General features: G+C 42.9%; 1 protein-coding gene across 1 annotated transcript in view; it reads left to right on the top strand.

Annotated features, from left to right (window-relative positions):
* LOC138762438 (trichohyalin-like) overlaps nt 1-26,603 on the top strand; it is a 166,760-nt gene that overhangs the window by 72,824 nt on the left and 67,333 nt on the right. The window contains exons 3-11 of the mRNA XM_069936195.1: nt 4,594-4,680; nt 7,985-8,002; nt 8,487-8,534; nt 10,117-10,161; nt 10,929-10,979; nt 19,965-19,997; nt 24,543-24,599; nt 24,761-24,823; nt 25,135-25,215. Of these exons, the coding sequence (XP_069792296.1) occupies nt 4,594-4,680; nt 7,985-8,002; nt 8,487-8,534; nt 10,117-10,161; nt 10,929-10,979; nt 19,965-19,997; nt 24,543-24,599; nt 24,761-24,823; nt 25,135-25,215 (483 nt within the window). The remainder of the gene's footprint in view (nt 1-4,593; nt 4,681-7,984; nt 8,003-8,486; nt 8,535-10,116; nt 10,162-10,928; nt 10,980-19,964; nt 19,998-24,542; nt 24,600-24,760; nt 24,824-25,134; nt 25,216-26,603) is intronic.

The raw sequence follows: 26,603 nt of genomic DNA on the forward strand, positions 1-26,603 counted from the left end.
GTGTCTCCCCCCCCCCCCCCTCTCTGAGTTGCCCCTTGTCCCTTGCTGGGCAACCACAACTCCCCACTCCATTCGGACTGCAAACCCGTTCACAAGTGTCAACTGATTTCGCAATGACTCTTATTCTCTCCCACCCAACCCCCTCCAGAAAAGACTTTTATCTTCACATTACAACAAAACTCCCCCTCTTTTCTTCTCTTTTTCTTATTTATTTATTTATTTATTATTAATTTTTTTAACCCCTCCTCTTTTTTTCCCCCTCTCCCTTACTTCCCTTTTCTTCCCTCCTTTAGTTCTTGTACATTATTTTTACTTCTTTATTTGTAGTTTGTCATCGTTCTTTGTTCTTGTTACATCTCTTCATCTCTCTTTCTGTCTTGTAGGCGTTCTGCAAATTCTTGTGCTTTCTCCGGATCTGAGAACAGTCTATTTTCTGCCCCGGGATAAGTATTTTAAGCACCGCTGGATACCTTAACATAACTTTATAGCCTTTCTTCCATAGGATCGATTTTGCTGCGTTAAACTCCTTCCTCTTCTTCAGGAGCTCAAAACTTATGTCTGGGTAGAAAATAATTTTTTGACCTTTGTATGCCAATGGTTTTTTGTCTTCTCTCATTTTATTCATTGCCTTCTCCAATATATTTTCTCTTGTCGTGTATCTCAGGAATTTTACTAAAACGGATCTTGGTTTTTGTTGTGACTGTGGTTTTGGGGCTAATGTTCCATTCCTTCCTGCATTTCTGGCATTTCCAGGACCTTTGGGATCCATTCTTTTATAAATTCTTTCATATCTTTGCCTTCTTCATCTTCCTTTAGGCCCACTATCTTTATATAGTTTCGCGTACTATAATTTTCCATTATATCCATCTTCTGAGCTAACAACTCCTGTGTTTCTTTAACTTTTTTATCACTTTCTTCCAATTTTCTTTTTTAAGTCATTCACTTCCATTTCTACCGCCATTACACGTTCTTCCACATTTTCTAATCTTTTCCATACATCTGTTATGACCAGCTCTATTCTACTCACTGTTTCTTCTGTACTTTTCATTTTTCTTTTCATTTAACTACATTCTAGTGTCAGCCATTCTTTTAATGCTTTCATTTGTTCTTGAAAATTTTTTTTATCTATGTACTATCCATTAATTTTACCTCCTGTTCCTCTGTGCAGAGCTTGGAGTTCTTCTTCTGTGTCTGCTCTTGGGTTTGTGTCTTCTATTTCTCTTCCTTGTATCTGTGTCTCTTCTGACTTTCTTGTTGAGCTGCTTGTCTCAGTTTGTTGGGTTTTTTTTCCATGGTGTCTTGATGTTGGTCCTCTTCTTCTGGGCTGGTTATCTGTTGTGTCTCTCGTTTCCTTTTTTCTTTCTCACCCCTCCCGTTCCTGTTGCTTTCTTTATCTCCCAGCTGGGAGCCCTGCTGTCGGGCCTCTCTCAGCTGTTTGTGTTGTGGAGTTTCACTCCACAGCTGGTCCCCCCTCCCATCAGTGTTGTCCTTGTCATGCGCAGTTGCACACCCATATTTGGCTCCGTGAGCCACTCGGGGAGTGGGCTCCGCTTTCCATGGCGGGTCCATTGCTTTTTCGTGTAGTTAAGGCCTTCACCTTTCTCTTCTGGCGTCGTTCTTTCTTCTTTTCTTCCCGTTGTTTTTGGCTTTTCTTTCTTCGGTGCCATTTTCTCCACACCTTTATTTTTTATTTGTTGTGATTTGTGTGTCTGGGGCTTTGCTTTTTCTTCACTTTTTTCCTTCTTATCTGGAGAGGGCTGGTATTCTCCTACCAGCCACTACTCCATCACGTGACTCCTCCATAATCTTACTACTTTAGGTTGCGTGACCCAGTCGATGCAGGCAATAATTCTACATGCCTTCATTACCTTATTAACCTGTCCTGCCACTTTCAGACATCCTTGCAAGTACCTCAATGCTCCCGAGTCCATGTATTGTGTATATCCTACCCTTAGCAGTCCTTCCAAAGTGTATCACTTCACACTTATCAGGATTAAATTCCATCTACCATTGCTCTGCTTATATCTGTAGTTGATCTATATCCTATTCTTTGATTGATTTCTTCCTGAAATTTTCAAGGTTATCTGTAGATTTACTAATTGTGCATCCCACATTGATATCTAAGTTAGCGTTGGTTATATATCTTTACCTTCCATGGACACTGCGAGACCTGCTCAGTTTTTATCTAAATAAGTAATCCTTCCTGTTTCTCAAATGGGTCCTAGGACTGAAACCATTGGTTTCAGTCTTCCATTCACAAAAACAACCCTATACCTTTTATCAAAGAGCCAGTTTTGGACCCAATTTGCCAACCTTGCGCTCTATCACCTTGCAAATATCTACTGTACTATTACCAGCTGCATTGTGCTCAGCAACATATTTTATTACATTTTTAAAAAGTTCAATCAAATGAGGCTGAATTGCCCTGCAAAAAAATCTTTGATTAATCCCTGTCTTATCATGTGTAGATTAATTCTGTCCCTTGGATTTTTTTTCCCAAAAACTTCCTGCCACTTAAAACCCGGCTTACCCTACTGCCCTTGAATTGCTGTCCTCCAGTCATCTGGGCCTCACCTGGCCAGCAATATTTTCCCACAGCAGCCTGGGATACATCCAATCAGCGCTTGTAGATTTGTCCTCCTTTAAGATTATCAAAATACCAAATATCAAATGGCTTTTCTTTTCCTGTTAAAGTGTTCTCCTTCTCCAAATTGTCCAGCCATCAAGTCGTTTCTCTGAAATGAATACCTCATCTGTGTGAATTAAGACCTCCTCTCTATTCTCCAGGGCTCCACTTTCAGAAAACTACACGTCCTTAACAGTCTCTTTCACTGGTTACCTTATTGCTTATAATAAGGGATAATGGGATGTTCTTTAATCCTGCCTGCCAGTAATGGTTCAAGCTCATGTTTGCCTTCCTTATCTCTTTTTTTAAATATCTCGTATTTTCTGTACTCCTCCCCTGTTTTCAATTCTTTGCACTTCTACGTTTGCATAGTTTTATTTAATAAGCCCTTGTCATCCTGGACTCATTTGACTTGCTGCCATTGTACTTCACCCTCAAAGGGACTCTCACTATTTTACATTTAAAGGCTTCCCATTTGTTTGTTGCAGACATACCTGCAATTTGTTCCCCTCTGTCTACATTTGCCAGATCCTGTCAGGTAACATTGAAATCTGGGGTAATTGTATTGTCTGAATTTTGAGACTTCCTAAGATTTCCTGCTTTTAGCATATTCTGCATATTCCTTGAAGAAAGCCTCAGACACAAAATGTTAGCAATATATTTTTGTCTCCTATGGACACTGAAAAGACCATATGAGTTCCTCCATCATTTTGATGTGCTTTTATTGAAATCCTCGAATCCGGGACCTTAATTCCTGAGCCATATCCCTGTCTGTGACTAGCCTTGAAACTTACTTCAAAGTTATGATTATTATCTCCAAAACATTCTATTCCTGACACTTCAACCACTATATTCCCAAAGATTATGCCAGGTAATGTCCCTTCCCCGACGTGGCAATGAACATGTTGCTCTGAAGAACGTGCTTTCTAAATTACAGCTCCTTTAACAATCCCAGTTAATATTAGGCAAATTAAATTCCCCTTCTACTGTACCATTGTACCCCTGTTACTCTTGCATCTCTCTGTGATATGTCTATTTATTTGCTACTCTAACTCATGTGGCCTGAAATGTTCACCAGAAAAATGGAAGCCCTTTTTTTTTCAAATTCTAACCATATTGCCTCATTTAACAAGCTTTCTGAATAGCCCTTCTCATTAATGTAGTGATGAACTTCTTAATATTGCAATATTACTGTGCCACATTGTCATCGTATAACACTGGGGACTGGGGTACAGTTCTTTAGAAGGGGAGGTCTGTCCTCTTACAACACTGGGGTACAGTGCTTGTGAAGGTGAGGTTGGTCCTCGTACAACACTGGGGTACAGTGTTTACGAAGGGAAGGTCTGTCCTACAACACTGGGGTACAGTGGTTGTGAAGGTGAGGTTGGTCCTCCTACAACACTGGGGTACATTGTTTACGAAGGGGGGGTTGGTCCTCGTACAACACTGGGGTACAGTGTTTACAAAGGGGAGATCTGTCCTCCTACAACACTGGGGTACAGTGGTTGTGAAGGTGAGGTTGGTCCTCGTACAACACTGGGGTACAGTGTTTATGAAAGGGAGCTCTGTCCTCCTACAACACTGGGGTACAGTGGTTGTGAAGGTGAGGTTGGTCCTCGTACAACACTGGGGTACAGTGTTTACGAAGGGGAGGTCTGTCCTCCTACAACACTGGGGTACAGTGGTTGTGAAGGTGAGGTTGGTCCTCGTACAACACTGGGGTACAGTGTTTACAAAGGGGAGGTCTGTCCTCCTACAACACTGGGGTACAGTGCGTGTGAAGGTGGTCTGTTCTTTTACTAGATCTTGTGGAAAATTAGTACAGTTCTGATTTAGGGTGGAAGTCTTTAAAACGGTAAAGTAGTTGTATTGAATTGAATTGTTTCATTGAGTGGGTGATAGATTGTCCAATGTCCTGAAGTTTGTTTGTCAGAGTCTCCAATGTTTAATTTTTCACATTCTCACAGGCTGAGGCCAGGTTGGCTGCAAAACGAGCTGCACGAGCTGAAGCAAGAGAAATCCGAATGAAGGAGTTGGAGAGACAGCAGAAAGAGGTGAGTGGTGGGCTAATGAAATGTCAATGTTTGGTATGGGTAATTTCTATTGTTCTTCCTCCAACGCTGACCAAAAGTTGAGCTGAGTCTGAAAGGTCTGCATTTGCGATTGTAGCTAGATCTGCTATATCATCTCACAATTGAGAGAAGCGTGAAAGGGTCGGATTCTGGGCATACAGAGAGTAAATGAAGACTGTAAGAATCCCAGTGCTCCATATGGATTTTCTGGACCCAAGGCCTAACTACAGTTTACCATTCCTGCAACACCAATTCCTACAAAGGCACAGCCCAGCATTACATAGGAACATAGGAAGTAAGAACAGGAGTAGGCCAAAAATGGTCCATCGAGCCTGCTCCGCCATTCAATACGATCATGGCTGATCTAATTTATGACCTAACTCCACCTACCTGCCTTCTCCCCATATCCCCTAATTCCTCTATCATGTAAAAATTTATCTAACTGAATTTTAAATATGTTTAATGAAGCAGCCTCAACCACTTCCCTGGTTAGAGAATTCCAAACATTCACTACTTTCTGGGAAAAACTATTTTTCCTCATCTCTGTCCTAAATCTACACCCCTGAATCTTGAGACTGTGTCCTCTGGTTTTAGTTTCCCGGCCAGCTCAAAAAACCTTCCTACATCTATCCTATCCATACCCTTCATAATCCTATATGTTTCTTTAAGATCTCCTCTCATTCTTCTGAACTCGAGCGAATACAATCCTAGACGATTTAATCTTTCATCATAAGTCAACCCCTTCATCCCAGGGATCAACCTAGTAAACCTTCTCTGGACCGTCTCCAAAGCCAGTATATCCTTCCTCAAATATGGAGACCAGAACTGGACACAGTACTCCAGGTGCGGTCTCACCAGTACCTTGTACAGTTGCAACATTACCTCTCTACTCCTGAATTCAATTCCTCTAGCGATGAAGGCCAACATTCCATTTGCCTTCAACCTAACTTTTTGCGATTCATGCACAAGCACTCCCAAGTCCCTCTGCACAACAGCATGCTGTAGTTTTTCACCCTTTAAATAATATTCAGCTCTTTTATTTTTTTTGCCAAAGTGGATAACCTCACACTTACTAACATTGTACTCCATCTGCCAGACCTTTGCCCACTCATCCAGCTTAACTATATCCCTCTGCAGACTCTCCACATCCTCATTACAATTTGCTCTTCCACTCAATTTGGTGTCATCTGCAATCTTGGCTACACCACATTTTGTCCCCTCCTCCAAGTCATCAATGTAAATGATGAACAGTTGTGGGCCTAACACTGACCCCTGCGGCACCCCACTCTGCCAACCTGAAAAACTCCCATTTATCCCAACTCTCTGCCTCCTGTCAGACAACCAGTTTTCAATCCAGGCCAATACACTTCCCCGGACTCCACTTTCCTGTAACTTACTGATAAGTCTCTTGTGCGGCACCTTATCAAATGCTTTCTGGATATCCAAATATACAGCATCAGTGTCTCCAGCATTGGATACAACATCAACCTTGACTAAGAAATATGAGAAAGGGAAGGATGTTGTCAAGAGATTAAGGACAGAAAGCAGCTCCAGAGTCAAAACTAAGAGGTGAATCTACACATGTTATATTTAATAAGCTACCAGTCAGCGTGAAGGATACAGAAGAGAATTGTACAGGAGCATTAACAGAATGGATGCAGGAACTGTGCATTAATGACAATGGGAAAAACAACATAATAAAAAGAAGGAAGAATTTCTGCTCATGATCTGTATCAGTACATTCCTTGCTCAACAAGGGAGGAGTCTGCTTTTGGGAAATGAGCAGGGTAAAATGGATAGGAGATTATGGTTAGATAAGATTTGGATTAATTAAGCACATGGACAAGAAACAATCAAAGGTTAAAAGAAGACATTTAATTTGAAATGAATGTTTGAGGGGATTGAAAAGGTATTGGCCAAGGTAACGGAATCAAAGATGGGTAGGCCAACTGTATAACTGTGAACAGTAAATGAAGGTTATCAGTTTCCATGAGCAAAAAGGGTGAAGGACTGGCAAAAAGAGTCAGGGATAAGGTGAGGAAGGCCACAAGTATGATTCAGAATTCACTGCCTAAAAGGGTGGTGTAGCAGTGGAGAGCACGGGCGGATCCATGGAAAATAGCGCCTTTGGCAGTGGTGGCCAACCTCTCACAAGACCAGGCCTTGGTGGCCGCTGTTAAATTTGGTTTTAGCCTTTGAGAGCAAATGGGAGGACAGACTGGGAGAAATGAGTATGTGTTCTTTGTTCCTTTGGTAGCCCCCCTGTCCAGCACCACCAAACCCCCAACCCCGTCCAGCGCCATCACCCCCTTACCCCCCACCCCCCCCCCATCTATCACTGGGAAGAGAAATCCGAATGAAGGAGTTGGAGAGACAGCAGAAAGAGGTGAGTGGGGGTCGATGTGGAATCAAGTATATGAATGGGTCGATGGTCTAAAAGGTTTGGGGACTCCTGCACTACCAATCAGCCTGAAATCACTAATTCTCTGATCTTCATGGTGTATGAGGTTCAGGTTTTTACTAACCATTATGTGAAGATTTTGTTCTTCCAGAGCCCTCATTTTAAGGATTTTACTGTTTTAGTCTTAAATTATCCCCATAAAAAATTCTTCCTCTATATTCACCCTTTCAGTGCTCATCAATTTTCATTTCCACCTTGCCGCTGATCTCCAATGCCATGGCTGCTGGCAACATTCCAGGTGATAGTATTAATGCATTGAATGCCGTTTGAAATGCCATAATTAATGCATCTGGAAGGACAGAGGAAGCAAGGAACTGAGATTGTCAAAGCAGGCATCACGCAGGTTGGAGGAAGAGGTGAAATGAATCGAGAAGCCTTTTAAACCTTGTGCAAATTGCAGAGGAAGGGATTCATTTTCATGGTTGCTGAGATGGGGGGAACCATATGAGTTCCTGGTCATCCATCCTAACACGCTTTTAGCAGAATGCCAGGGTGATTTGGGTTTAATTGTGTGTTGTGTGACAGGCTGCCCTTTCCCTGGTGCACACAATGTCATGAGAAAAATCGAAGAGTGATTGGTGTTTCCTACTGGGATTGTGACGTGGGGTCATTGGGTCTTTTGGTACATGTTGCCCAGGAGATGTGCAGGCTTTGTGGACAACAAAGATGAATGGCCAGGATGGTGTGGGTAGATGGGAATAAGAAAATTTGGTGGAAGGTCACTCACAGCTCTCTCTGATTTCATCTCTGTCTATCTTTGTTCCAATTGCATTCCGTTTTAACTCCTGCCACTATTTTTCTTCCAATATTTTTTTTTCTTAATAGATCTACCAGGTACAGAAGGTGAGATATGTTTTACTATGTGTGTCTTGTTTGTCAAAATGATTAAACTGATCTGGGGGTGACAGCTTATTCACCACACATCATAATATACACATCCTTAGCTGTCTGACTGTTAACCCCATCCCATACACTCCTGCAAGGTATAATTCCCATGCAAGAGGTTCTTCCTTTTTTTTCTCTCTCCCCTCTTTTTCTTTCTCTCTCTCCCCCTTTTTCTTTCTCTCCCCTTCTCTCTTCCTCCCTGTGTCTCTCTCCCTGTCCCACTCTCTCCCTCCCTTCCTTTTTTCTCTCTCTTCCTTTTTTTCTCTCTCTCCCCTTTTCTCTCTCTTTCCCTCTCACTCTCTACCACCCCCCCCCCCCCCATGTTCCCGTGTTACTGTGCTTTGTTGGACTGCATGATCATTAACATGTTTTGAGTTGCTCTATGTGTACTGTCTTCAACTTTTTTCCCGCTTTTCTAAATCTCTCGCTTTTCTATTTATAGAAATATTATGGGATGGATTCAAAGTGGGGAGACATCGAGCAATGGATGGTAATGTCTGCACTGTCAGATTATATATAGAATCTTCCCTTTTCCCACACATGTTTTGTAATAATCCTCAGGGGCAGGGTCTGGGGTCTGATTGTTTTGCACCAAATGAGTCTCCTTTACAGCCAAGGCTCAGAGGAATAAGGCAGTGTCTCCAGCATTGGATAGGTACATACCTTGTTCCCTTTAGGATAAAATGTGAGAGGGAAAGGGGCAGAGTCCACCTAAATGCATGGTTATTTCCCTGCACCATCCAAGTCAAAGACGATTTAGACTGTGGCCATGGGAAGATCTCTAGTTAGCCTGTGGGAAACAAATTTTGCTGGTGAAGGCACTTATTCAGCAGTAACTTGGCATGGATTCGGAGAGGGGTTCAAGGCTTCTGAGTGCAAGGAATTGATTAAATTATCTGAATAGGAGTATGGTCATTTATAGTTTTCAGACTGCAGGTATGTAACGGCACAATCAAGGAATTTTGCCACTACACGGGCAGTCTAAAAAGGAATGTGCAGGAATTTTAAGTCAATTCCTGCACCGCGATTTATCCTGCAGGACCTCCACAACTTTTTGGAGAAAGTCTGCAGTGTAAACCGTACTGGAAAATTTTGTTGTCCGTCATCCTCTCGACTGCACGTCCACCCACCGGAACTGTCACACTCAGGTACTTGCAGTCTAAAAAGGCACCTTGTTCGAATGATCACACGGGCAGCAATTATGTTAATTTTTTCCACAATTTTCCCAACATTGCAGTCTAAAGACCATAATAGCCACGGTGCTGATCTCTATCTCTGCTGAGTAGCTGGAGGTTTGCTACATTTCTGGAATATTTAATTGGACATTGTGATGGAAGATTTACTCTGCAACAGCCCTGGGATGAGTTTGATGCTGGAACCCGCAATCTTTAGCGTAAAGAGTTTTTATTTACAAACAGTGCAGTTTCTCCTCTTGATGAGCAAACAATCCACAAAATTTATTTAACATGAGGTAATGAGATAGGTAAATTGTTGGCTGTTGAATGTCATGTGTCACAGGTTTAGTTTGGTTATTAAGGTTGGTCAGATGTGGGACCTGGAGGTAATCCTTGTCTATGCCTGACCTTCAAGAACTTCGGGTTGGCTTTCCATTTACAGGACTCACTACCAGCTCATAGTTGGCCTGAGCTCCACTGAGAACCAGAAATAGAAGAAGTGAAACCTTCCTCTCATAGTGGCCCTTGATTTGACGGACAAACCATGGAAACAACCCCTTACGCTGATGGAGGGCCCAGGGCTGAAACATTGGTTTCCATTTACTTCCTATGGATGCTGTGTGACCTGCTGAGTTTCTCCAGCACATTTGTTTATTGAACTTGACCCCAGTATCTACAGACCTCCTTGTTTAACTCCTGTATCTTGACCTGTATTCCTGCTGAAGGCATTGGGCCTTTTGACATAGCCAAGATTTGGAGGCCCATGTTTTTATTTTTTGAGTTTAACACACAATGCATGAATCTCCCTTCTGTGGAAACATTCTGTAAAATATATCTGAACCTCATTTGGAACTGTTCACAAGCTCTACCTTTTTTTCCCTTCTCCTGGCTCTGCAGGAAGACAGTGAGAAATATTCTCGCAGATTCAGAAGACACACTTCGGTTTGTACCCTTTTCTTTCTCTCGCTCTGTCTTTTTACGTTCTCTTCTTTCCCTTGACTTTTCATTGTTTCCCCTCCCAATTTACCATCGTTAGGCCACTGTCTCCTTTCGTTTCTCCTTTCCTTCATTTGCTCTCACCACGAACCTTTCATTTTTCACACTTCAACATTTTTATTTTCATTTAAATTTGAATGTGGAGCACAGTAAAAGCCTTTCCACCCCATGAGTCCATGCCCCCCAAAATAAGACAGTTAACCTATAATCCCCATATGTTTTTTGAGGAAACCACGCAAACATGGGAAGAACATATACAGTCTTTACAGATAGTGCTGTATTCTATTCCCGGTCGCTGGTGTAGCACTGTAATTGTGTGGCACTGTAATAGCTTTGCACTAACTGTGCTTCCCCTTTTTTATTCTTCACGGTTTTTCATGCAGAATATGGAATTCTTGAGGCTATATGATTTCCTCATGTAGTCCATCCCACCATCAATACTTAGTGTCATATTCCTCTAACACTCTTCCCCTTCTCTCTCCACATCTATCCCTCACATACCCCCCCCCTCCTTGCAAGCCTTCTCCCCCTTCCCCTTCTTATGCTTCATTTGTTCATCTCTTATCACCACAACCTACTCCCTTCAATGTTGGAATAACACATCGAAAACAGCACAGTACAAGCCCTTTGCCCCTCGATGTTGTGCTGACCCGTATATTCCTTTCATCCATGTGCTTGTCTAAGAGTCTCTAATATGGTTGTTTCTTGTGCAGGTGTCTGATGAAGATGACTGGACATCAGTGGCAAGTCGTAGCAGTACCCGGGTTTGTAACATTTTATTTCCTGTTGCAGTGATTTTTGGATATGTTTGTACTTTCAATCCATGGCACACTTCTACAGATAATGTTGTTCTGATTGTGCCCCATTTAGTGTGTGTGCTCCCATTTGCTGAAGACAGAATTGGGTGTTCACTTCCCCGCTCTAGTCAAACACTGGTCTTTAATTAAATAACTTTGTTTAATAATTGTGAGTTGACACACAGATCACAAGAATTGTCTTTTAGATGCACAGTTCTTGAGGGATTGCATTGATTCTCCATCTATTAAAGAATTTATCTATATAATAATCTTACGGCTTATTGAAGCCCAAACCAAAAGCTCAATCTTATATATGCAATATATAGTACAGTAATAAAATCACACAGGTAATATCAATTGTGCATTTCTTATGCTTGAATTGATGCCTGCTTGTGCACATTGTGGCCTCACAGAACGGATTTAATTTGCTAAACCTTGCAACAAAGTAGCCAAGTGCATTTATTGACAATACTTCATATGAAATTCTGTTGTGCTTGTAAACGTAAACTACACAATAAAACTTTTAGCTTCTATAATCAAAACCTTTCATCATATAAAACCCTCCAGCTTTCTTTTTCCAAGACAGACAAAACCCAGTTATGAATTCCTGACAGATAAAACTCCCATTTTTGGAATCAAATTTACATCTAATATTGTAACCATAATGTTTAGCATTTTCCATTTCTGTTCCTCTGCAAGTAAAACTTGGTGATTTGTTTTCATCTGGTTTTATTAAGCATCCTTGTTTTGCATATTTCTAGTCACCCATTTTTTCTTTCCATGGAACAATAGATCACTACAGCACAGAAGCAAGCATTCAGCCCTTCTGATCTGTGTCGAGCTACTTTTTGTAGGCAGCTGTTATGTCTGTTCTACTCCTGCTGCAATCGCGCTGCAGCCTCCGTATTTACAGTGGTATAACTGCGCATGTGTGGGGTAGGGAGTATACAGAAGGCTGTGGACGCGAGCTGCAAGCTCCTCCCTTTCCCAGTAATGTAAATACGTTTATCTTGTTCAGTAAAGCATTTGTTGTGCTTCACTGCATCTACCGACTCTACTCATTATTTCAAGCACAATAATGAACATGGTATCAGAAGTGAAGCCTCACAACTGAAGAAGTACAACAGTGAGTAATTCAAACCACATTTGTGAAATCTCAAAATGGCCAGCATGTTTAGGCGGCCCGACCCCATGGTGTTTGAAGGAAATGTGGCCGAGAACTGGCGCATATTCGAACAGGAATATGATATTTTTATAGCAGCAGCACACAGTGATAAGCCTGCAAGTACCAGACCATACGTCCTGTTAAATTTGGCAGACCTCTCCATTGAAAGGGAGAGGTCCTTTGTCTACTCAGGTGAAGTGCGTGAGGGGAATCTCGTGATCCGTGCAGATGAAACAAGGGAGGAGCCTGAATGCCTTAAATGAAAGTTTGGGGAGATGTGCAACCCTCAGAAGAATATAATATTGGAGAGACACAAATTTAATAAAAGGGACCAGACCCTGGCGAGTCCATACAGTCATATGTGAGCAACCTAAAAATTAAAGCCAAAACCTGCAACTTTGGCACTCTTAGTGATGAACTGATTAGAGACCGTATGATATGCGGAATCCATGACAACCACACGAGAAGCTCATTACTGCGAGAGGGCAACCCATCTTTCCAAATGGCCATTGCAACATGCCTTACTTATGAAGCTACTGAGGAGAACAGCAGAAAACTGACTGCTTCACAGCACCCCATCGCAAGTATTGACATGGTACAAGCCGGACCAGCAAACAGACAGTGGCCCGATGATCGAAGAGGATGCTCAGTTCCCCAGACAGGCCGTTCCATGCCCAGGATTGGGTGTGGCAACTGCGGGGGAGACCACTTTCCAAAACAGGAGATGTGCCTAGCACACGGGCAGCAGTGTTGAAACTGCGGAAGATGAAACCACTATAGCAGGTGTTGTAGCTCCAGGCAGGGAGCCTCTACGTGGATCAGACCCAGGAGGATGGTCATTCTATTGGAGCCAGGGTACAGAAACGGAGAAGGTGACCCAGACAACAAATACCAGGTCAACAGAGTGTCTGCAGGAATGACAGCCAACATCAGAAGCAATAATGAGGCATTGTGTCCATGGAGCTAAATGGCAAAATGGCCAAGATGAAAATAGACACTGGTGCAGAGTGCAACGTCATGCCAGTGAAAACTTTCCAACAGCTAAAAGACAAGGAACAAGTACAACCATGTGTCAAATCTACAAGCTTAGAGGCTTATGGAGGCAGTAAAATCCCTACCTCTGGCACTGTACAATTGCGATGCTGGATACAAGGGAATTCTCATGTGCTACCTTTCTTTGTAGTGTAAAAGGATATCAAGCCTCTGCTTGGCCTCACTGTGTGCACGGACATGGGACTCGTTTACTTTGGCGCCGACATCCATCAAGTAAGTCTGGCTGAGGCTGATTTTTCACGAGCAGTTTTCTCAGAATATGGTGAACTTTTCACCGACGAGCTCCCAGTGACATATTTCATGCGGCTCAACCCAGTGGTGAGACCCGTGGTTTGTTCAGCACAACGCATTCCCACGGCCATGAAAGAAAAGTGTGACGGAGTATCTAGAGGTGGCTTTGGAGGAATTGCTAGAGCAGCTTGCACACACACATTTCAAAACAGAGAATTTTTGCAGATGCTTTTTGCAGAAAGACCTGGCCTGGGAGAGCATGTGATTTTTGCAGGCAGACTCAGAACAGTTTTTCTCTCAGAGAGGGAGGGTGTGAAACAGAGAGAGAGGAGACAGAAATCAGTTCCAGAAAGACAAAGCTGGCAAACCTTTGGAAGACTGATCAAAGGAGAAGGCTGGCTATCTGAAAGGTGACCTGAAAGAAAGAGGATCATCTGGAGAACCCTGAAGGGGGCAAATTTCGTCAGCAAGGCTGATTGAGAAGGAATCAGTTGCGGATGTCCTGAAAAAGGAATCTCTCTGAAAACCAGCAAGAATCCTCTTGAGTGGTAACCATTTGCCTATTAAGCACCAAAGACTGGTGAATTTTGTTAATGCTAACTTCTGTGAACAGTACAAGAATTGCCTGCAACCAGTGAGATTGAACTGTGATCCAAATAACTTTTCTAATCTTAAATATACATTACACACACCTGCGCTTAGTTTTAGAGGGGGGATTAAGTAGGTTAAGTAAAAAGTTAAAGTTTAATTCTGTTTTCTTGTTTGATTATAATTAAAAACTACTTTTGTTTAAGTAACCCTGTGTTGTGGTGAATATCTATTGCTGCTGGTTTTTGGGGTCCTCTGGGCTTGTAACAAAGGGTTAAAGATGAGCTGGACAGAATGGAAGAATTGGGTGACATAACACCGGTTTTGGAACCAATGGAATTGGTCTCATCCATGGTGGCTACCAAAAAGAAGGTCAGACAGCAAATTTGCATCTGCATCGATTCACTAGACCTTAACACAGCTTTCAGAAGGCCACATCACCTTATGCGGATGGTAGAGGAAGTGGCTGCACAGATGGCTGGCTCAGCAGTGTTCTCAATTCTAGATGCGAGGAACTCATTCTGGCAGATATCACTTGATTGTCGTTCGTCCCTGCTGACCACTTTCAGCACAGCATTTGGCCGAGACAAGTTCCGGAGAATATCATTCGGTATCAGTTCGACAAGTGAGGTGTTTCAAAGGGCTATGGAGCAAATATTTGCCGGGTATCCTTATGCCATCATTGTTGACAACATACTGGTGGATGCTACATTGCATGAAGAACATGACAAGACTCAGTGAAGGGTGTTCGACCAGGCATGAGAGGTAAATCTGAGGCTGAACCCCGATAAATGCAGGTTCTGCCTTGACCAAGTCACGTACGTGGGCCACATATTCACCATTAGCGAACTAAAAGCGGACCCTTCGAAACAAAGGCCATCAACAAGATGCCAACACCCACAGACGTGGGGTCCCTCCTACGATTCCTGGGTATGGTGAACTATCTGGGAAAGTTCATACCCAATCCCAGTGAATTAACAGCTCCTCTTCAACAGTCGACCCAAAAGGACACAGAGTGGACTTGGCACCAGCAGCAACAGGATGCGTTCGCAGCCCTCAGAACAGCACATGTCCTGCCCCCCTGTCCTCTCCTACTTCAACGTGCGCTGACCTGTGCTGGTAACCTATGATGCTTCACAGTATGGCCTAGGTGTGGTATGTCTACAGGATGGAAAACCAGTGGCGTATGCATCTAGATCTCTAACAGACACGGAGACGAGGAATGCCTAAATTGAGAAGGAGCTTTTAGCAGTAGTGTTTACCTGCTCCAAATTTAATGACTATACATATGGAAGACCAATTACTGTCGAAACTGACCATTTGCCCTTGGTAACAATCATCAACAAACCTATCCATGCAGCATCAGCGAGACTTCAGCGAATGATGCTCCGTCTGTAAAATTACAGCATCACTCTGATCCACAGATGTGGCAAAGAGATGTACCTAGCCGATGTCCTTTCATGAGCTCCTAGAAAATGCACTACCCAACACGCTGAGGAAGAGGACACCTTTGATGTCATGACAATAAGCCACATCTCCTCGGTCTGTCTCAATGAGCTATGGCAGCACACTGCAGATGACAGGATTCTGAGCTCCCTGAGCAGGTTCATTTCGGGTGACTGGCCAAATAAACAGCACAGTTTTCCACCTTCTGTACAGCTATTCTTTCCCTATCGGGACAAGCTGATCATCGGCGAGGGAATCATCATGAAAGGCCAAATAGTGGTCATCCCCGCTACATTACAAAAACTGTATGTGGAAATCTTTCATAGAGGACACCCAGGCATAGATGAAACAAAACTCCGGCAAGGGACATAGCTTTCTGGCTAGGAATGTCCAACCAGATAGACGAGGAAGTCCAGTCGTGTGTGGTTTGCAACTGTACCAGGCCACACCAGCAAAAGGAGCCACTACAACTGCACCCAATGCCCACCTTACCATGGTCCACAGTGGCAAAGGATATTTTCGAATGGCATGGACAGCACTACCTGATATTGACCGACTCGTACTCTGGCTGGTTTGAAATAGACATTGCGAGCTACCACTTCAGAAGCAGTGATCAAGGAACTGAATCGCCATTTTTCAGTGCATGGAGCCCCACACGTACTCCTGCACAACGGTGGCCAGTTCGCTAGTCAGATGTTCCGCAATTTTGCCTCCTGATAGGATTTCAAGCACATTACTAGCAGCCCGGAAAATCCTCAGTCCAATGAGCTTGCCGAAAGAGCTGTAAGAAGCGCCAAGCAACTCTTCTCAGGTTCAGCAAACTGAGCAAGATATCTCTGTAACAGCACTCCATGAGTTGTCCCTCGGGAGTCCCCTGGGGTTGCTGGTGCAGTGTTTGATGTCCCACCAGACCAGGATGACTCTTCCGGTAGCTAAGAAGCTCTTGGAGCCTCACGTCAAGGACCCTCAGGACATTAATGCTCAGCTACTATGCAAACACGTTACACAGAAAAAATGTTATGATAGGTCAACTAGGCCACTGACACCCCTTGCTGAAGTGCAGGAGGTTTGGCTCCAGAAGGGTACGACTGCCAAGGTGCTATGCAACAGAGTTGCAACGAGCTGAGGTCATACCTCATCAAGTCAGGGGGATAAACATACCGGAGGAATAGAAGGCACCAATATTTTCAGGTAAATATAGAGACCCAGAGGACCCAGAAATAATAGGATGCCCCATCTCTGTTCCAGAGGAAATCATGAGCGACGCAGACAGCATCCCAACAACTGCAAACAAAGGTGATATTTTGGTGGAGCTGCCCCAGGCCTCAACTTCCAAAGAAGGATTCTATAAGACACGGGCAGGGGATATTTGCAGGCCTAACCCGTGATATTAGGACTGAGCCAGACATGTGTATATATTTTGCTTAGTTGCTGTTGGCTTGATATATGTAGATGTGGAATACAATATATGTGGGGGCCAGCCCAAGAAAGGGGATGTCGGCAGCTGTTGTTATGGCTGTTCTTCTTCTGCTGCAATCGCACTGCAGCCTCCTTATGTGCAATGGTGTATTGCACATGTGCAGGGTACCTGGTTGGTTAGTAGGGAGTATATGGAAGGCTGTGGACGCAAGCTGCAAGCTCTCTCCCCTTCCCAGTAATGTGAATACGTTTATCTTGTTCAGTAAAGCATTTATTGTGGTTCACTGCATCTAGCGACTCTACTCATTATTTCAAGCACAATAATGAACATCCACCAGTATCAATGGCTCGAAGGCCTGTTGAGAGTCAGGGAGGTTGAGGGTGTGTTAGCTGAATGGGTGGCAGACACCAATCAGTGATTTGAAGGGACTAGGAGAGATATATTGGAAATAATGTATTCCTGACACAGGAATCACATGTGGTCACACAAGTGAATTATAACTGGAGGAGTTGATCTGAATTTCCTGAGTCTTGTGATTTGACCCCAAAATGGTCACAGTCTAGTTCCACACTAAAAACAGAATTTTAGCTGCATGGCAATAAAAACAGCACCAGGCCCATGAATTTCTATATATATGTGTTGAATCATTTGCATAATATTTTCAAATTTCTAAGATTCCTCTTCCTTATCTTGTTTAAGTGGATTTCTAACATTAGTGTGCTTCTACTTTTATTAACTATATTCTGTTTGTCTTAGGAAAGGTGACAATACTTAAGTTAAATTTAACAAAAGAACTCTTTCTATTCCTTCCCCCAACTTTTATTAACATGCTGTCCCCTTTAATTATCTTGCCTATAGCTGCTGCCTCCCAGTATATTGTTACCTCCAGTTCCCTGTTTGGAATATTCTTTCACAAGAATAACAGCAGTAGAGGCAGGAGCCGGCCATACAGTCCTTCAATCCTGCTCCACCGTTCACTAATACTATGGTGATACTGTGCCTAATGAACTCACAAGTCCCCATTCCATCAATACGCCCTCTGCTTCCCATCAGTTATCCGAAATTCTTCCGATCCCAGTTTTCTCCTCCCACAGTCATTTGTCCTCGACAGGTACCTCAAGCTCCCACTTGCATGCCACTTCAACCCCCCTTTCCATTCTCACAGCCACCTGCCCATCCTTTGCCTTTAGCACTGCTAGAGAAAGGCCAACAGCACACTAAAGGAACAGCACCTCGTATTCCACTCGGGATGTCTGCAGCACAATGGCATGAACGTTAAATTTTTCCAATTTTAGGAAATGGGTCCCCTTGTTCTTCTCAGTTAGTACTGTTCTTCCTATCCTCTCATCCCCTCCTACCCCACCCCCAAACCACCCATTCTCATTCCCCTGCCTCTCTGGTTGCATCTTCTTCCACCCACATTTCTCCATCAAGATTCCTTCCTCTCCTCTTCAAGACCATCTGGTCCCATCTGTCCTTCCCTAACAGCCCTCATTATACCAATCTTGTCACTTTCTCTTGTTAGAGTCCAGCACAGGTAACCGCAGTCCACACTTGTCACTACCCTATATAACTCATCGACCATCCAAATCCTTTTTTCCCCTTGCCTCCCTGTCTGGCACCTGCTAATCAACTGCCTCTGCCCTCATCCATCACCCCTCCCTGATTCTACCACAGCCCTTGTCCAACCCCTCCCATCCTGTCCTCATCATACTGGCCATCTTCCCTGTGCACTTTCAGTGTGTCTGAAGGTTTCTGCCTCAAAATGTTCACCATTCTTTTTCTCCCACTGATGCTGCTGACCTTATTGTATTCCTCTGTTTGTTGATCCAGAATCCTGCATTCACAATTTCCTCTAATTCCACATATCCTTAGTTTGTGTTCTCCTGGTTTTGGATTTTGTACCAAGATGATTAATTTGTTATTTCCTCTTAGAATCTAGTACATCTCATTTGCTTCTCATAGATGATGTGTGTTGTCATGCATTCAATTTCAATCTTCCATTATTTTTAAGCTTTATTGTTAAGTATTAATTGCCCTGCAATTTAATCTGCACTATGTGCTTTTCCAGTTTTGGTTTGGTTAAAATTGTTTCCTTTCTTTGAAAGAAAGATCTCTCAGTCTTTCTCCCCACCATCTGCCATAATAGCCCTTGTCTCCCTTTTTTCTTTGTATCAGTGATGACAATCTGCTTCAGATGATCTATTGCATCAGTATTCTCAAATTCTGACCAAAACTCATAATAGATTGGTCTGCAGGTGAAGACAATCAAGAAAGCAATGGGAATGTTGGCCTTTATTGCTAGTGGGATTGAATTAAAGTGCAGAGAGATTCTGCTGCAACTGTAGAGGATACTGGTGAGGCCACGCCTCTAATACTGCATGCAGTTTGGTCTTACTGGAGGAAACGATGTACTGGTTTTTGAGACAGTGCAGAGGAGGTTCACCAGGTTGATCCTGGAGAGGGGGGGGGGGGGGGGGGGGAGATGGCAGGGGGGTGCGGGGGGTTACTCTAAGAGGAGAGATCGAGTCACATGAGATTATACTTGCTAGAATTCAGAAGAATGAGAGGGGATCTGATAAATATTTGAAAGGGAGGTAGTGAAGTTGTTTCAACTGGTAGGTAAAACGAGAACTGGGGATATTGCCTCAAGATTCAGGGGAGTAGATTTAGGATGGCGATGAGGAAGAACTGCTTTTCTCAGAGAGTAGTAAATCTGGAATTCTCTGCCCAAGGAAGCAGTAGAGGCTGCCTCATTGAATATATTTGAGACCCAGTTAGATTTTTGCAATGTAGGGGATTTAAGGGTTATGGAGAAAAGGCAGGTAAGTGGAGCTGAGTCCACAAATAGATCTTGTTCAATAGTGGAGCAGGCTCGATGGGCCTCCTGCTCCTAGTTCTTGTGTACTTATCTCCAGGCAGTATAAAATTACCTGACCTGGGCTTTATGGAAGTTGTCATTGCCACATCATACAGACATGCCTAATCCATTTCATTGGCACCTCTCCCTTATTCACTGATGAGTTTCCTTTCTTCTTTTATTCACCAGGCCGACTATCAGACTGTTGGTGCCTCTGGAGGGGTGAGACCATAAACTTGCTGAATTCCTCCTCGGGCCTTGACTTCACTAACTGGACTAATTGCTGTTTTGTGGCTGCACTTTGTTTCATTGCAAATGTGGGCCAACCCAACATTAATTGATTGTCAGGAAATATGATGGTGGACCTCATTATTCTGTACAGTCTTCATACAACTGAATGACCACTTGGTCATCTCAGATGGCAAGCATCAGGCACCTGATTGTTGTGTTACTGGAGATATTGTGGGTAAAAGCATCCTTTTTCACAGATCAGTGGATCCGTAAGGTTTTTAATGATCTGAGCTGGTAATTTTCATCGCTGTTGTGAGATTGATCAGTTATTCCCTGACTAAGTATTCTGACATGCAACCACTCCACTGTTGCCCCCAGTTCCTGAAGTTGGGTTCAAAGAATTCATTTGTTCTTGGGGCTTTGGAGGCCTTAAGATGGGGCTTCTTGTCCCTTGCCCACAATCAGATGTCTACAAAACTCAGGGTCAGCTGCCTTCAGCTCTCTAGCTATCTGAAAGATGCATAATTCGAAACTGGGGCAAGATGTTTTTGCAAGACAGAACAGAAAGGTGCAGAAACTTCAGGAGGTGATGGACCACCCCTACAGGTTATCCAGGACAGTTTCTACCTTTGTCATCCCATGGCACCATTCATTCAGAACAAGCAGGGCACCAGACTCAAGTCACTGATAGCTGTGTAGGAAGTAGGAAGGGAAGGATCACACTTATCCTTGATGCCTCTTGGTACAGAGAATACAAGTTGATTAGGAGTCTTCCTTGAAAAATTATGCTTACTGTTTCCTTGGAAAGTATGTGTTGTTGCATTTGAATTTGAGTTTATTAATATATACATCGTAAAATGTACATATGCACTAAGATTCTTGCTGCAGCCGATCAGGTACTTGGTTTAAAAAAAAACAAAACTACAATTGTATGCCCTATTGAATTAAAAAGAGACAACACATTTTTAAAAAAAGATAGATAATATTCAAAGTTATCCTAATGCAAAACAAAAATGACTTTGCAGTCGTGCAGACAGCCCTTTTGTGGTGTTGGAGTAGCACATGATGAGTGTAACAAGGGGAGATTCAAAAGCCTGATCACTGTTGGAAAGAAACTATTCGAACTTAAAAGTGCTGGTCTTCAGGCTTCTGTACCCTCTGGCTGAAGGTAGCACTAAGAAGAGGTTGTGATCAGAGTGATGGGGGTCCTTTATTGCTGTTTGCTGTCTTCTTGAGGCATTATATAAATTCAGTGACTGGGAAGTCAAAGCCTGTGAAGGACTGGCTATGTTTGCTACCTTTTGGAGTCTTTGGCATTCCTGGGCAGTTGAATTCCTAAATCAGACTGTGATGCAACCAGTCAGTATACTTTCTCCAGTGCATCTGTAGAAGTATTTGATATGCCAAATATCCTCCAACACCTTAGAATGTAGAGGCCTGGTGTGCCTTTTTCATGTTTGCCTCAATGTGCTGGCTCCAGAAGAGATTTTCTGAAATATGGATTCATTGGAACTTGAAGGTTCTAACCCTCTCCACCTCCATTCCATCGATGTGGGCAGGTTCATGGTCCCACGGCCTCTCCTGCCTAAAAATAACAATAAATCATCAGATCAATAATAATGGCTGTTTTTATACCTAAAAAATAACGAATCAGTTGTGTTTGTGCAATAACATTATCCCTGGCATAGCATGACCCTCTTGCATGGTGTGTCTCTTCTGGTTCCTTGTTGCTTTACTCACCTGCATTTGTAAGAGTTAGTCCCCTCCTAGTTTTTAACTGCAGTGCAAGGAAGGATATGAAGCAACTCCAGGCTGGGATAGTAATTACTGTATGTTTTGCCTCTTCCATTGTGGAGTGTCTCCTTTTGGCATGCTGTTCCACAGCCACACCAACCCTTCCTTGTCCCTGTTGTAAAACTTCCCCTCGCCCTCTCATTACACATCACTGAGAAGATCCAAAATAAGAAGAAAACAAAGGCCATATGTAACAAAGACTATGTGCACCCTGCTCCTTAGTATCTGAGGAGTTCCTGGGTCCTGTCTGATTTAGGTATATCTGTCCCTTCCGGATGGGGGTGAGATGGCAGGGTTGGTGACAGTTCAGCATTCACCCAACCATTAATATGGCCCTCAGGCATCAGGTTTAGACATTATATTAAAGGAACTAGCTTCAGTGCACTGCCCCTTGCCTTTTCATGTCCCTGAGGGTGAGGAGAAAATACAGATGCATTGCATGATGGAGTGTAAACAGGCTGTTGCCTGAGGGTGGGAGTAGACTCGGCTGTGTATATATTGCTCTGTGGCCTCATTCGAAACACTCATCAACATCACTTATCTGCTTGGATTGGTCACCTGAAAGTACCAGTCATTTGAGGACTCGATTTGAGGCAAAAATGGAATTGCTGTACACTTAAACGTTGCAAAAAGGTATCGGTGTGATGGTATGATTTTCTTCCATGTGTGTGTTCAGTTCTGGTCACTGCATTACAGGAAGGATGTGAGGGTATTGGAGATGGTGTTAAAACAGTTCACCAGCTGCAAGGAGAGGTTGGACAAGCTCAAATTGTTTATCACAGATTGAGTTGTGACCTGACAGAAGTATATAAAATTATAACAGGCATAGAGTCTTTTTCCCAGGGTGTAGCAGGACGTATCAGTTTAAAGTGAGGTGGAGAAAGTTAAAAGGAGATTTGAGCTATTTACACAAAGCTTGGTAGATTCTGAAACGATGGCAATGAAAGAAGATACTCTGGCAACATTTATACAGGCAGTGGATGGTGGGATGTGGGTGCACGGGATTAGTTTAAATGGACATCATGGATAGAACAGATCTCTTCACTAAATGAGCAAATGGTGATTAGGAATGTCATTTCACTTTTTAAAAAAAAGAAACAAGTGTGGCACGACAGAATACACAGAATAAAGGTTTCTCTGGATTGTCCATCCCATCAAAAGCATTGAAAGAGAAACTAGCACTGGTCTGATGTAGAGTGAAGGCCCAAAGCCCAAACTTCTGCTCCACATCACCATATTATTAGCATCTGACCTCTGTGACGTGTTTTGATATCTGATTGGAACTATTTTCTCTTGCTATCCAAGGCATCTGATTTGAGAGGAAGAAACTTCCTGTAATCCATGACCAGAACTGAACATTCTCATACAGTGCATGCAAGAAAATCATTTACAAGCACTGAACCCCTTTTGCATCCTTTAAGTTGTAACGTCCCTGATTTACCACAGTTTACTAATGAAGAATACACTCACTTCCTTCTTTCAGTGCACCATGAAGTCAACTTTCTTTATTATTCACTAGTCACAACATTGCATTCTTCAACTCCCCAAACACCACCCAGCCAACCCTTCTGACCCTCTCATTGGCTCACTGCTACATTCTCACTCTCCTCTTCCTGTGTCCAAGATCCATCACCTGTATCCTAACACTTAACACACCTGCGCATGCGTGCTATAACTCCTGCACGTCAGTTTGCTTACATCAGCGGCGGCCAACACTGCCCCTGATGAAGGTAAGTATGTGATTACGACAAAGTGTGCAGCAAAAATCTCAGAGCTTAGGGAATGGAGGATGACTTAGTCCCATCTATAGAGATCAAATTAATTTTAATTTAGACGTACAGCACGGTAACAGTCCCTTCCAGTCCATGAGCCCATGCTGCCCTAATTAACCTACAACCCTGGTTATAAAGGGGGGAAGGAAACGGGAGTACCCAGAGGAAACCTATGCAGGCATGGGGAGAATGTACAAACTCCATACAGACAGCACCGGATTCAAACCCAGGTCACTCACACTGTAGTAGCTTTGCACTAACCGCTAAACTAACTGTACCGCCCTATGTGAATCCCTACCTTCTTGTCCTGGTGCAACTACCTTCCACACTTGTTGCCCTTTAGAAAATGTTGTAATCTCCATAAATTTTGGAAGCGTAGTTTGGAACTCAGACTGTAAATTCTTTATAAGACTTAAAATATATGTTTTCACAAGCTAATAATATCTTATTTAAGTAAAAATACTTGAAATAATAAGTTGTTCTATGGGACTAGTGCTTGGTCTAAACCCAGCCTACAGCACTGCAGACCTGTCCAATTGGATATAGTGCTGTGATGGTATTTATACCGTTATTTGGAGATTTTTGTAGGGGCACCGTGCTTTTAACCTTTGGCATTGAAGGCGTCCTTGCAGGTGGCAGGACAAATTGAGGAATATATTTAAAAGGAAGGGGATTCTTGGCCTCAGTTTTATAAATAGTTAAGAAATAATACACTGGTTAGAATGTTGCACTAAACCTTGTGAAATTGGTCACTACATGGTGGGAGTGTTACGATCCATTATGGGTACTGCATGTTACAAGGAATGTCAAGGCTTTACTAATAAAGTCATTTCATGAACCAAAGTGGGCCAATGGTTCATGAAATGCCAATCCCAGGAACTGAGCCAAAGACTGGTTTGCAGTTCCCACCTTGTGCATCCTTCCTTGCCACCCCAATGGATCTTTATGGACTCTTTTTCTTTCCTGACAGGCAAATGGCTTTGACGAGTTATCTTGTGGATCAGGGGCCAGTAAGCGATCTAGTAGGGTTAGTACTTCCTGTGTACTTGTGCATTATGCAGCATGTGTGAATCTTGACAATCAGAATCCATTGCTTTTGTTATCTGAATATATTTCAATCCATTATATATTCTGTATTTCCTATCTATAATGTCCTGTTACTTTTTTCCACTCGCTGGTATTGTTCAGAGCTCTCGCTACAGTGATGACAGTTTGAAATCAACCAAAGAGCGACTCAGGAAGGAGGCAATGGTTTGTTGGTTTTCATTCTCCTGCTGAGTTTTGCAGTGTGGGGAATTATTGGGTTCTTAGAGTAAACTGTTGACTTCTTTACACTAAAAAAACCCTTGTTGCAGTGTTCCATCACCTTCTCCTAATCTGCCCTACTTGTTCCTCTCACCATTCAATTTATTCCTACAAGTTATCAATATGTATTCCATCTGTTCCCATCATCTTGCCTCATACATTCTCCACCCATCCCTCATTGACCCAACCTCCTGGCTTCACCCTTTCACTTTGGCATACGGTGAGTGTGATTCACTTTTCTTGCATTTTTTCCCCAGGGAAGTTACTACTCTGATCTCCCTGTGCACAGCACTGGACTCAGTTCCAAGTCCCACACAGCATCCCAGAATGGAACAAGGGTTTGTTTCATTCTTGCTTTATGTATGTTTCTAGGGTCCATGTATGCCTGTGTCTGTCTCTTGATCATACATTTTTAAAATTGGTGACCAGATGTTTTAAAATAAGAAAGTGAGTCCTTGTGCATCTGTTCATCCAAGAGCCATCATGAACATGCACAAGGTGTTTACACACGTCTTGATGCAGCACTTTGACCAGAAAGGTCGACTTACAATGTATGCCTCCTCAGATACTGCTTGAACTACTAAAGTCTGTTTTACTTCATAGATTCCAGTTTTTCCAGTCTCTTTTGTCTTCTATTCACACTAGGCATGGAATGGTTTGCTCGGTTATTACTCAGCCATCCTCATCTTTCTCAAGAATAAGTGGTCATAGAGGTTCTTGGAGCGAGAGTGGGGACCAGAGCCAGACTCAGTCTTGGACAAGTTGTGGGCTCAAGGGCTCTCAGAAGTGCAATCCCTTCAACTCAAGCATCCTGAGAGATACTTCTACCAAATTAAATTTGGCACTGGGCATATAACCAAATGAAACTTTAAAAAAAAAACCCCAGTTGATAAAATAAAATAAAGTTCCTGAAAAACTCAGAAGAACTTAAGAAATAGGAGCCAAGTCCCATCAGGCCTGCTCCACCATTCACATTAACGTACACTGTGAACAGTTGTGGCCCAGCATCGATCCCTGTGACACATTGCTCACCACTGATTGCCAACCAGAGGATCTCCCATTTATCCCATCTCTCTGCCTTCTGTTGGTTAACCTATCTATCCATGCTAATACATGAACCCCCAATTCCATGCATCTTTCTCTTTTATGCAGCACTTATCAAATGCCTCCTGGAAATTCAAGTACATATCATCCAGCTGTTTCCATCTTTCCAATCTGCTCACAGCCCACTCTGCACTTAGCTTTGAGTCATCAATGAGGGCCTATATTACTTATTCAAATTTTTAACATTTTGATTTGGAACAACAAGGATACCAACGGTGATCTCTGTATCACAGCCTTCCAAATCAAAAATTACTGGATTAATTAAATAATTTCTGTTTTTAAACCAGTCCTCTATCTACACCAGTCTTGCCAGATTAGCAGTGATCTTACTGAATGGCAGAGCAGGTTCAACAGGCCACATGGCCCACTCCTGCTCCTATTTCTGAGATCTTGTTACTCCAATGTAGTACAATTTTTTAAACAAATTTATGTGCTACCCTAATGAAGGCCTTGTGAAACTCCAAACTTACAACATCAATTCATCCAATTAATCCAGCTTCATTATTCAGCACACATTTCAACAGTTTTGTTAAATATAATCTGTCCTATCAAAAATACAGATCAGCTCTACATCAAGTTATTTTTTCCGTGTCGTTTCCTTAATAGTGTTCCAGCACTTACC

Source organism: Narcine bancroftii, chromosome 4 (assembly GCF_036971445.1).
Source record: "Narcine bancroftii isolate sNarBan1 chromosome 4, sNarBan1.hap1, whole genome shotgun sequence".
Classification (NCBI taxonomy): domain Eukaryota; kingdom Metazoa; phylum Chordata; class Chondrichthyes; order Torpediniformes; family Narcinidae; genus Narcine; species Narcine bancroftii.